This window comes from Apodemus sylvaticus, chromosome 5, assembly GCF_947179515.1.
Source record: "Apodemus sylvaticus chromosome 5, mApoSyl1.1, whole genome shotgun sequence".
Lineage (NCBI taxonomy): Eukaryota > Metazoa > Chordata > Mammalia > Rodentia > Muridae > Apodemus > Apodemus sylvaticus.
The window spans coordinates 72,085,522-72,097,930 of record NC_067476.1 but is presented as its reverse complement, the minus strand read 5'-3'; the positions used below and the strand labels follow the sequence as shown (position 1 = coordinate 72,097,930).

At 47.7% G+C, this 12,409-nt stretch overlaps 1 protein-coding gene across 1 annotated transcript in view; it reads left to right on the top strand.

The window, feature by feature from the left end:
* The first annotated feature begins 1,557 nt into the window (after positions 1 to 1,557).
* Ptprj (protein tyrosine phosphatase receptor type J) overlaps positions 1,558 to 12,409 on the top strand; it is a 149,162-nt gene continuing 138,310 nt past the window's right edge. Inside the window, exon 1 of the mRNA XM_052182895.1 lies at positions 1,558 to 2,012. Within this exon, the coding sequence (XP_052038855.1) occupies positions 1,581 to 2,012 (432 nt within the window). The 5' untranslated portion in view covers positions 1,558 to 1,580. The remainder of the gene's footprint in view (positions 2,013 to 12,409) is intronic.

The following is a 12,409-nucleotide window of genomic DNA, read 5'->3' as shown; positions in this document are numbered from 1 at the left end:
GACCATGAAGGTGCTTTTTATTTTTATTTTATTTATTTATTTATTTTATTTTTTGAGATGGAGTCTCTTTATTGTTACCTCAGCTGTCCTGGAAATCACTATGTAGACCAGTCTTGAATTCAGATCTTGCTTCTGCCTCCTGAATGCTGTGCTTAAAGTTGTGTGCCATCATGCCTGGCTGGTGCGAGTGCTTTTAAAAGATTCTCATTTCTTCTCCAAGAAGGGTGAGAGAGGGAGGAACATAATCCCTCGTGGGCTGTGATAATCAGATAGTGTTCAATCAAATGCCAACTACAAGAGGACAAGTGCAGCCCTTTCCCCCTTTACTCCTGTCTCTGTGTGAAGATGGGACTCTGAGACCCAAGGGATACCAGGAGGCAGGTTGGCTACCCCGTGGTCTACTCTCTCATAGGGTCCAGACTAGACTAATTTCACTCGGTTACGAAAGTCTTCCCAATTAGAAGGCTCAGCTTCCTATTCCTGCTTCTCAGAAGGTCAAGGCTGAAGAGTCTGCCTTTTTTTTTTTTTTTTGCCAAGTTGCTCCTACTTCCTGCCACATTGTTCCCCTCTCTCTGCGGTGAAATCCAACCACCCTTCAAAGCCCAGCTCAAGTGTCACCTCTTCCCTCCTCTGTCGGAACCAATCTTTCCCTCCCTAGCATGCCTTGGTTTGGTACTGTCTCTCATTACTTCTTGGTGCAGTGGATAAGCTCTTGGGTTTCCTCTGGTGAGCCGGGGCACAGTCTCAATATTCGTGGTAATTTGTAACTCCTTTCAGATCAGGACTTGTGGTGACAGCTGCCAGATGGGCTCACCTTATGTCCCACCCTCTTTGGGACTCTACCCGTGATCTCATTTAATCGCCAGGTACCAGTAGTATCTTCCTGTTACACAGGAGCAAAGGGTGGTCAAGAGAGGTGAAGCCTCTCTCTCCAAGTCACACAACCAGGATTACACAGCTAGTATATAGCACAGCTGGGCTTGCCATATGCCACAGCTGGGCCTCTAATCACTGGACCAGCTTCTGTGCCGGCTTTCTGACTTCCTGGCCCAGCGTCTGGGGAGAGAACAGAATACATGGTGTGCTTTCCAATAGTTTCGGGGTTCATCCACACCCTCCCCCAAAGCCCACCCACGGGCCAGGCTACACCGGATTGCTGTCTAGAAGCAAGTGTGGTTGTGACCTGGGCAAGAGACACACCGAAGCCGGAGCCAGGGAAGGAGTCCCAGGCTGAAGAGTCCCCTACTGACCCATCCATACTAGCTCGTGGCTCTGGAACAGAGCAGCAGCGTCCCGGGTCCCGAGTCCCAGGAATGTGGGAGGGCTAGGCGGGCAGGGAGGGGGCGCTTCCTCCGGCCGCGGGAGGGGAGACGCCAGAGCGTGCACCGGGCTCGCCACCGCCCACTCCCCGTCCGCCGCCAGCTCGCTGGGGGGCGGGGGCCGCGGCGAGAGGGCGGCGAGGGGCCGCGGAGCACCGCAGCGGCCGGCCCGCCCGAGCGGGAGGAAGCGATGAATATTCAGAGGGGGAGGGGAGGATAGGGGGCCGAGCGCTCCGCGCGGCTCCCTGCAGCCGGAGCCGCATGACGAGCGGAGGAGGCAGAGGGAGCAGCCCGGGCCGCGGGAGCCGGGAGCTGAGCGCCACGCGCGGGGGGTGGGCGCCGTTCGCTCCGCCCCGCGAAGCCCCTGCGTGTCTAGGGCCGCGACCGCTCCGCGCCAGGCGCGCTAGGCTCCGCCGTGTGGCCGCCGCCGCTGCCGCTGCCATGTCCCCGGGGAAGCCCGGGGCGGGCGGAGCGGGGACTAGGCGGACCGGCTGGCGGAGAAGGAGGCGGAGGCGTCGGCTGGAGGCGGAGACGAGGGCGCCCGGCTTCGGGCACACGGCGGGGCGCGTCCCGGGCACGTTCCAGGGCGCGCAGGGCATGAAGCCTGCGGCGCGGGAGACGCGGACACCCCCGCGCTCGCCCGGGCTCCGCTGGGCGCTGCTGCCGCTGCTGCTGTTGCTACGCCAGGGCCAGGTAAGCCTTCGAGTGGGCCTGGGCGTATGGTGGGAGGACGCGGGCCGAATTGGCATCGCCTGCACCTGCCCGTGTGTCACCCGCTCCAAGAATACCCGGCGAGGGTCTGAGAAATCGAGGTCCTGGGAGCCTTCCTCCTGGAGGGGATTGGCAGGGATTTTGGCCAGCCTCCCGCTACCGCCACCGAGCCCCTTCCCTGGCTACCGGGTGCCAGGGGAAGGGCGGGATTCTGGGGTCCCCAGGGTGTCCCCCGCCGTGCCCGTTGACTCTTCAATGGAAGCTCGCGCATGGGCTGCAGGCGGCGGTGGCCCGGCCTTTCCTGGAGCTGGTCACGTCTGGCCAGCGCGGGCCCTGCTTGCGCGCCCGAAGCGGCCGGAGGGGGCGTGTTTGCGGAGGGCTGTGGATGCGGAGCAGGGCCGGCCTGGCTGAGCCGAGGCCGACCTACGACCCGGCTTGGAGGGGCCCGAGAAGTAGACGGAAGGGCAGTGGCGGTGGCCGGGTGCTTGGGGACAGGCCCTGGCGCTGGGCAGTCGGGCGGTGGGCGAAGCACCGGACTCAGAACCGAGGGCGCTGTTTGTGGGGGAAAGTTCCCAGCCTTGCTAAGGTGGCCGCTCAAAGGCGTCCCTTGAGGCTGCTGGCCCAGTTCTCAGCATCGCTCCTGAGAAGGTGCTGACTTTTCTGGGTGTGTATTCGTGCTTTGTGGGCGCTAGCTCTCCCCCTCCCCTCCAGACCATTTTTTTCCCTTGTTTCACTTTTTTTTTTTTCGATAATGGTGGGACTCGAATTTTGGATCTTTCCTCTCTGTGGTATTTTCGTGGCAGGGGATGTGATGCAAGTCAGCTGGGGGACATTCCCATTTTGCAGATAGGGAACTGAGGGAGAGAAGTGAAAGAGTGGAATCACCCAGCTGGTGCCTCGGGAGCTGAGCAAGCGAGTTCTGCCTCACAGCCTTCTGGGAACTGGCTGTGGTCTTGAACCCTGCAGCAGAATGTGGTCTGGAGGATGGATGCTCTTGTCTTGCTTTTTGCTAATGAAAGTCTCACTTGCTTTATAGATACCAGCTCTAAGCAGACAGTGAGACACAAATGAAACATAGGCTGGGGATGGAACCTGGCTTCAAGGGAAAACTTTGCAGGCGCCCCGCCCCCTCGAGAGAGAGAGAGAGAGAGAGAGAGAGAGAGAGAGAGAGAGAGAGAGAGAGAGAGAGAGATTGTCCTAGAGAAAAAAAAAACATAGGCACTGGAGCAGCAGAGCAGGCAGGCGGAAGAAGGGAGCCTGAGTCTGGGGCCTGCCATAATTGTCAGCAAGGGTCACTTATAGTTTCTAGAGCAGGATTTGCACAGGACTCGTGGAGGCCTGGAATGTGGTGGTGTCCCCAGCAAATACTTCTTTACTGGAGTAGGTGTGAGCTGAGTCTGAAGAAGCATCAGAGTTGAATTTGGCCCCCTTTCCCCACTTCCATCTTTAGCAAAAAGCATCCGCAGGAATGGGGGAGGGGGGTCACACCATCTCATAGAATTGTTTGAAGGGCTTTTGTTGAAGAGTGAAAGAATTTTGTAAATATTAAAAAAAAAATCACTTTTCATATAATGCCTTTCCAGATGGGATTTCCATTAGGGAACAGTGTGGACGGGCTGTCTTCTTCCTGTCCCTGTAGGAAATCCATGCACAGCAGTCTTGACGGTCAAGAAAAAGAACTGCTTCGTATTTGAAGACCCCCTCCTTTCACCAAGAATTCAGTACACAGACTAGGGTGGCTTCAGGCTCATCTAGATCTATGTGCCTTTGCCTTTGCCCTCCATGTTCAGGGATGGCCTGGCCTTGAAATTCTCTTAAACTAAAGCTCATATTATAGAAGCATTTGAGCTACATTTCTCTTTAGTTTAATTTGGCGTATATATGTATGTGTATACACACACACACATACACACGTATATTTGTGTGTATATATATATATATGTGTGTGTGTATATATTACTTTTGTTTCAACTATAGAAGTTGCAAGCTGTGCTTTGAATCAGCAAAAAGTATATTGGGTAAATTTATTTCTTGCCTAATCCTTTCTTGTGTTTCTTTAGCACATTGCTATTTCTCTGTTTGCCTTGTATGCTTATTTCCTTCCTCTAGTTTGTTCTGTAGAAACTCAAGAGTTCTGTCTTCATATTCTTGTTTTTGTATTTATTACAAAATAGGAAATGTAAAAGGTTTCGTGAAGAAATATCTCCAAAAAAATCATGTTCAGCAGTTTCGTTTTGATATGGACTGTTGCAGGAACCACTGGCCCCCTCCCTCTTGTGCAGCGCTGGGGTGGAACCCAGGGTGGTGGTCTACCACTGGGTTACATTCTCAGTTCCAAAGAAGCACTGTGCTTTTGACTTGACTCAGAGATAGTTTCAGGGACAGGCAGGAGGATGGGTCATTGAGTAAGAGTCCTTACTACACAAGCCTAAGGACTTGAGTTCAAATCCCTCAGGCCAATGTAAAATGTGGAGCTCGGTCCTGTGTGCCTGGAATGGGCATACCCTGGGACATGGAGAGGAGAGGATGTTGGGGGCTTGTTGGCTGCCAGCCCGTCTCTAGAGTCAGGGAGAGACCCTGTCTGAAAGGAATAAGATTCTGTGTCCCCTGCCCAGTGTAAGCATGGGCATGTATATATTATACTGAAAACACATATACTCTGATCCGTAGCCCCATTTTAAAAATAAAATAAGCCCCCTTCTTTTTTGTTTTTTAGGTTTTGGACAGGGTTTTCTTATATTGCCATCCCTGGCTGGTAGAACTTATTATATAAACCAGGTTGTCCTTGAACTCACAGAGATCTGCCTGCCTCTGCGTCTCAAGTTTGGGGATTGAGTTTGAGCACCAGCGTGCTTGGTGATAGCTCTGGTTTTTGAAGACAGCTCCAGTCCTTCAAATGTCTTAGATGTCGAGGACGTTGGACTTGTGAGAAGGGCTGAAGTTACTTGGCAAGATAGGATTATAAAACAGCCAAGAGTGGAACTTGAGTTGCCAGTCTGCGCCTAGTCTTTTTGGCTGTGTTTTCTCTACGAGCTCAGTGCTGTGTTACTGTGTGCCCCAAAGTGCTTACAAATTAAGTTTAAAAGTCAGTGACAGCAGGCTTACAATTATCTCCAGCTCTAGGGCCTCCGACTTTCTCTCTTGATCTCCACAGGCACCTATACATATGTGGCAAACAGTCACATAGTTAGACACACAGATACACCAATAAAATAAAAACAATAAATCTTTGAAAAGTCAGTCAGATTTGAGATTCTTTTGAAATTTGTGTAGAAAGTAAGAGGGAGCTTACTTGGTGGCTTCCGTAATAGTTGATTTTATTTTTATACTAGGCTTTCTTATTATAGTACAATCAACAGCGATGGGGAGAGAAAGAAAAGGCAGGGAAAAAAGGTCACACAGAAGACCCAGCTCTGTCTGGGTACCGATGAGGACAGGGTGTGGGAGCTGGAAACCGAGATGTCGGAAGCGTCGGTACTTAGTAGGCCCAGAAAGGCCATTTTTGAAACTGGCATCTCACTCCCTTTCTCCAAGACAGGAAGGGCAGTCAGAGATGACCCCAGTGCAAGGACTTTCATGGATGTGCTTTTTTAACTGGTCCCTTTCTGGGTGCATTTTTACACACTAGTTTTTACACACTAGTTTTACACACTAGAAGGCAAAGTGATTTCTCCTTCCTCTCTTGAGACATAGAGTCCTCTTAGGTTCTTTAATCAGCCTGGCAGCAGTTTGTATTAAAATAAATAGTGATGATGATGATGATGATGATGATGATAGCAGCAAAACAAAAGCAACTGGTAACCACCTGGTCTCCTAGTGTTCCCTTTTGCTTTGTCTTGTGTCATTTGGTGGATGGTAACTTTGTATTTTTATGTGTTGTGGCAAACCTATAAGCCTGATTATTTTCCTGCTTCAACCAGAGTACACACACTAAATATTTTGGCTCCCCTTATAACTGCTTTTTAAGTTTTCACAGGAGCGACTTTATTTTTGTTTTGCCTCAGAACAACAAAGGAAAACCCAAACATTCTGTTTTGTTTGTAGACAGTTTAAGAAAACAGAGCAAATTGGTTTATGGTTAGTCTGTGACTTTGGGCTAACTTCAAGTTCAGCCCCAGGACAAAGATGACCAGGAATACCCAAGCTTTCCTGAGCAGAGAGAATCCTGGCTCCAGAGTGAGCAATTTTGGTCAGCAAAGAGGTTATTTAGTTCCTAAAAGTAATGCTTGAGGCTGGGGCTGCTGCATGACTGTAGGCCTGGCCTTAGCCAGTGCATCATAAGTAATTACTTCTTAGTTCATCCACTTCTTGGCCAGGGGAATTATTTTGAGTGCCGGATGAGACGCAGTTTTCTGTGTATCTCCCTTTTAGTACCCTGCCACTGATAATACTATAATTAATAGGTAGCACTAGGTGTGGTGGGCCCCGCGTTAGGCCTTTAATGCGTGGTCTCATTTGACCATTTCAGACGTTCTGCTGGCAGCTGCTGTTCCCGTTCTCGGCGTATGATTCTCAAGCAGAGCCAGGTCTCTGTTGCTCCAGTCTCCTGCCCTGCGCTGAAGAAGTCATGGGGCTGTCAAGGTTTTCAGTGGGTAACTGAGTCCTGATGGCAGGCTTTTGTACAGGCAAGAGGCAGGCCTGAGGGCCTTGAGCCTTTGATAGGCCTGAGAATTATTTTGGATTCTTTGTGTCCCAAATCATGTTAACACCTTCAGGCTCCTCTTGGCTACTTATGTTTCTTTGAAGCCTGAGTATGTGTACAAAGGCACACCTGCCTTGTGCGGGTAAACTGAAATGGAAGAGCCTGGGTGTGGGTTTGCTCTGCCATTCAGTAGCTACAGGAACCAGCCAGTCACCCTCTGTGACTCTTCATTTCCTTATCTGGGAGCTGGAACTGAACTAATACTTCCTGCTTAGCTGGGTGGTGGGGGGATCAAATAAGGTAGAAGGTCCCCATCAAGTCAAACCCGAAGCCTGATCCGTTTGTTGGAAGTGGCGGCAGCTGGTTATGTGGGGGTATTTCAGGGTAGGCAGGGAAGAAACGGCTTCGAGTCATTAGTTCCCAGAACAAATATTTGTTAAATGTTTCTTCGAGGCGTTTTATCTTTTCAATGTTAGGAACTATTTCACTTAGCAAAACAGTATTTGTAAACTATATCAAGCCCATGATTTTACAGTCAGACTAGGCTGCATATGGGTTCCTGATAAGGAAATTTGTTTAAATATAATAGTGAATCTGAGGAGGCAGCCTGAGTAAGTGATCTTTTAAGTGCGAGGTGGTTTTGTGAAATTTCACAGGTGATAAATGCTTAATTCAGAGCCAGTCCCTGAGCCAAGGGGATTCTGGGAAAGAAGAGATTGCTTCCTTATGGGCTGTGAGGGTGGAAAATGATTTAGATCACCAGATATATAGTCACAGTGGTGATGTTGGCAGTGTGTCACTCCTGTTGTCCCTTCAGAGAAAGAGCTGGCGCTGGACTTGCCAGAGAGGGAATGGTGGGTGGGTGGGGGGCGGGCAAAGAGTCCCTGGGTGGAGACGGTGGAAGTGTCAGAAATCTCTGACCCGAGCAGCCTACAGCAGGTTTATCACCATCTGGTAGGGCTGGCTTTCCAGTGGCTTTTCTGGTGACCCCTCAGAGGACAGGAGCTGTAGGAAACTTGTTATTACTTCCTTATTAGTGACAGCTGTAGCATCCTATTGTCTCAGACTTTCCATGGCATGGAAATGCCTGGGTTGGGGGGTAGCGGCGGCGATGAAATGGCCGAAGCAAGGCTCCCACAGAACCTCTAATTTTAGACATGCAAATAATTTTCAGTTCCACTTTTCCTTCTTCCTGTTAGAGGGAAGCCGTACCCTGCTGCTGCCGTTTCTGAAGCTCGGGCAAACAATGCTGTTATTATGTCATAAGCTAGCTGCTTCTCCAGGGCAGCAGCGGTGGTGGTGGGGCTGTTTTCCTGGCACTCTGATGTGCCAGGGGCCAGCCCAGTGTAATTTCATGCCTTCTGAATAACCGAGCATATTAAAACATAGCACTGGCGTGACCTTTATCGTGATACTGTCTTTCTTGGTGACAGGTAATGAGACTTTTAGCAGAAGGAAAGAATCATTTTCCTAATGGAGGTTTTTTTTTTTCCTAAAGGAGTGGAAAATGTGGAATTTTTCGTCAACTTTGAGGAGTTTTGTAGTTCCTTTAGTAGCTCTTTTTTATTTATTTTTGAAACAGGATATCACTGTGCATCCAAGGATGCTCTTAAGCTGGTGCTCCTCTTGTGCATGTTTCCTTAGTGGGCGGAGGTTTACAGGTGTACACCACCATGCCCAGACTTTCCTTTCTTCCTCCCCGCCCCTTCCTTCTTTACACAGAGTCTCACAGTGTGGCCTTTTGTTAGCCTCAAATTCACTATGTAGACTAGTCTGGCCTTGAACTCTTGAAGATCTTTCTACCACTGCCTCCCTAGTGCTGAAATTAAGAGGTGTGTCACCGTGCCCTGACATATCCAGCTTTTAATAAACTCTATTTTTTTTTTTTTTTTAATGATGCTGAGATTGGAACCCAGGGCTTCTCATGTACTGAACAAAGCACTCTCCACAGAGCTACATCTTTAGCCCCTGGACTAGTAAAAATCCCTTGGAAGTCCAGGTTAAAACTCTCCAGGGCGGACCCATGTACACAGTAGACCCTCCATATCTGTGTTCTTGCTTCTAGGGTTCAGTTGGACGTGCTCAGCTGAGGCTAGGATCACTAAGTAGAATATTTTGAGAGAGCAACCACAATCACGTAACTTTTGTTAGAGTGTATTGTTATAACTTTCTATTTTTATTAGTTTATTATTGCTAATATCTTCCTGTATCTAAATCAGATTTAAAACAGATATAAATGAGATTTTTATCATGGATATGTCTGATGGAAAGATATATGTAATGTATGTGGAGGCCTTTCCCCCATGGGCAATGCAAGGCTACTATAGTCTTAGAAAGTTGCCAGTCCTTTTTAAAGAATTATTATTATTATTATTATTATTAATTTTGAGGCAGGCTATCACTGTGTAGCTCTGTCTGGCCTTGAATTCCCAGATATGCCCCTGCCTCAGCCTCTGGGAGTGTGGGATTAAAGGAGTTCACTACATGCCTTGCCAAAACAGATTTGGGACCGGCTGGACTGCATGCCGGTTCTCGTTCCTCACTCCAGAAAATAGTTCTTTGGGCTGGAGATATAGCTGAGTGGTAGGGCATCTGCCTAACACAAGGTTTTATCCCCAGCATTTCCCTATAAGCACTACATTTTTGTTTATGTGTGTGCATGCATGTATATGTGTGTGTATGCATGTGTGTGTATATGCATGTGTGTGCATGTGTGTATGTGAATGTATGTGCATGTGTGCATGTGTGTGCATGCATGTGTGTGTGTGTGTGTGTGTGTGTTTGTGCATGTGTGCATGTGTGCATGTAGTGTATGTACCATGAAGCATGAGTGGCAGTCAGAGGAAACTTAGGAGAGTTAATTCTCTTCCTCTATCATGTTGGTCCTGGGGCGAAAAATCAGGTTTGGTGGCAAGTGCCTTTACCTACTGGCCCATAAAAGCTACTTATAGAGCATATTGTATACATGCCATGCTCTGTAATAGCCTCTTAATTTATCCAGTTGTTGGAGATTATGCCATGTTTTACCTGTATAAATCTATTCTTCTAAATAGCTGCCTGGAAGCCAGCCATACGGGCCTTTCTTCCCAGTGGACCCTCAGCTGTTTCAGTGTCACCCCTCCCCCTTCCTCAAATCCTTCTTCCTGGAATGCCTTTGGTGTTTATTTTTTGTAACTGGCACAGTAAAACACAACGAGTTAAGAATTATGGAAGTCTGGGGTGGTTGCTGTGAAAATTGCAGAGGTGGTAAATAGTTTGGAGGCTCTCCGCGGGGACAGTTCTGGTCCTAGGGTTGCAGAGATAGAAGTGGGGGCACTGCTTACACCTTAGAGCTGTTGAATGACTCTTGGAATTGTTGGTCCATTGTACCTACAGATGTGGGTGTGAAGAGGCCTGCTTCTCCATACCCTCGCCTGGGTTGAGGATTGTTAAACTTCTAAGTATGTGCAAACCTGAGAGGTAAAAAAACTTTATCTTGAAAATTGTTTGTATCTTTAATTTTGAGTTAGTTGAATATCTTTTTCAGTGTCGGGGGGTGGGGGTGGGGGGGCGGTGTTTACTTCTTGTTAACTCTAAGAAAGAAAAACCATTTCTTTTTTGGTTTAGGGAGATGGTTCACTTGATAAAGTACTTGGCATGCTGGAATAAAGACCAAGGAGTTTGGATCCTGGTGTCTATGTAAAAGCCTTGGATAGATGTCTGTGCTTGGGGAAGGGGCAGGGTGGAGGCAGGGGGATCCCTGGAACTTGCTGGCCTGTCAGTGTAGCCAGTGAGTGAGCTCTGGGTTCAGTGAAAAATCTGCCTCAAAAGATATATGTAGACAGAGATATAGCCAAATTCATCATCTGAAACTCTGCTCTCACGTTCATGAGCACCCACTCCCACACGTGTGCACACAAATCACACACATCAGAACGTGTGGTTTGTTATTAATTTGTTCACATACTTTGAAAATTGAGGAAATGAGCTCTTATACTCTCATCTCTGTTGCAAACCAGCTTCCCTGTAATTGTTTTAGGTACAACCCCAGTTCCTTAAGATCTCAGATAATAGACCCAGCATGCTTAGTTGGAGACCTGACTCTATCACCAAACTAGCTGTATTCTCTCGGGCAGCTACTCTGACCTTTCTGAACTCTGTTGTTCCTGTCTCTAAACACTGGTAATGGTGTTCTTCTTGCCCAGAGTTATTGGGTAAGTTAAGTGAGATCACATTCTGCCTTGTAAATGGATGTCGAATTATAAAAACAACATTTTACAAAACATTGAGGTGCTTACTCAAAAGATAGATTCTAAAGTTAAAGGGAACATAATGATGGGCCAAAATTTTGCTATAGATTCTGTTAAGTTGGATGTAAGAGATTAAGTCTGCCATGGACTGTGAACATTCATCTTCCTTCCCTGTGAATGTATTAAAATGCGGAGTAGTGGAGACTTCATAGCCCAATCTAAACTATATTTCTCTCAATAAGTGTGTACATTTGAATTACTATGAGGTAAATGACCATGGGATATGATCAGGGAATGGCCAATGTGATTCTAGCTCTAGAAGAAGCACACAGGTATTATGTCCATTAAAAAAAAAACAACCTGTCTTGGTTTGAGCATTTCTCTTCACCTTGTGGCTGGGCCAGCTCTGCCCGTGCCCACCTCCTGTCCCTGGCTACATTTTCTCTAGAGTTATTTTAAGCTACCAATGAAAAGTGTGAGGATCTAATCCTTGGCGTTGACTGCTGGGAGGTGTGTGGCTGTGACAGTCGCTCTGACTATGCCACCTGTTTCCACACAGGCAGTCAGTACTGTGCATTTCCTGTTGCCTGCTGAGGAGACATCATGGAGTCATGGCGTCTCTCCTTCTGACAGACTGCTGGCAGTTCTGTGTGCAGATTCTCTGGATATTGGAGTTGCTGCCCAGAACTTGGTTAATGGACTTCGAAATCAGCCATGGCTTTCCTCCTAGTTGTGTGATGTTGGGCTGTCTCCTCTAATGCTTAGCACCTCATCTATCCTCAGATATTGGCTGTTGTTGAATCATTTTATTTTGCTGCGATATTACTGTCACTTAACTATTTAAAATAAAAAAGTTCTTATAGTTTATAGTTGGAATTGCATACACCTGAATTTGTCAAACCTAACAGCATCTCTGAGTTTACCATTGTTACTCAGGGTGTGTGTGTGTGTGTGTCTTCCTTAGAAACAAAACATAATGAAACAAAAGGGAAAGGTGATGTACTTCAGTGCCAGAACTTGCCCATCATGTGCCAGGCCCTAGGTTCAAATCCCAGCATTGGAGGAAAAGAAATCTATCATTTATCAAACATAGTGGCTCACTCCTGTAATGCTAGCACCTGGATCAGGAGCATTGCCATGAGTTTAGTGTCAGCCTGGGCCACAGAGTGAGACATGGTCCCCTAAAAAGGGAGAAAGAAAAGAAAACCAAAGGCAATGTATTTGAAACTGAATATAAAATTAAATATAATGAGTGTTAACTAGCATTAAAAATAATAGAACAGGAAATATTTGAGTTTACTGGTGAGCACTGTGCAATGAAGCTGCTGCTGCATTGAGTGGTTGAGGGTGTGTGTACATGTGTATACTTGTGTGTGTATACGTGTGTGCATGTGTGTATGTGTACATGTGTGTACATGTGTGTGTGCATGTGTGTGTGCGTGTGTATGTATGCGTGTGTGTGTGTCTGTGTACGTGTACATGTGTGTGTGTGTACCCATTGCATGAAA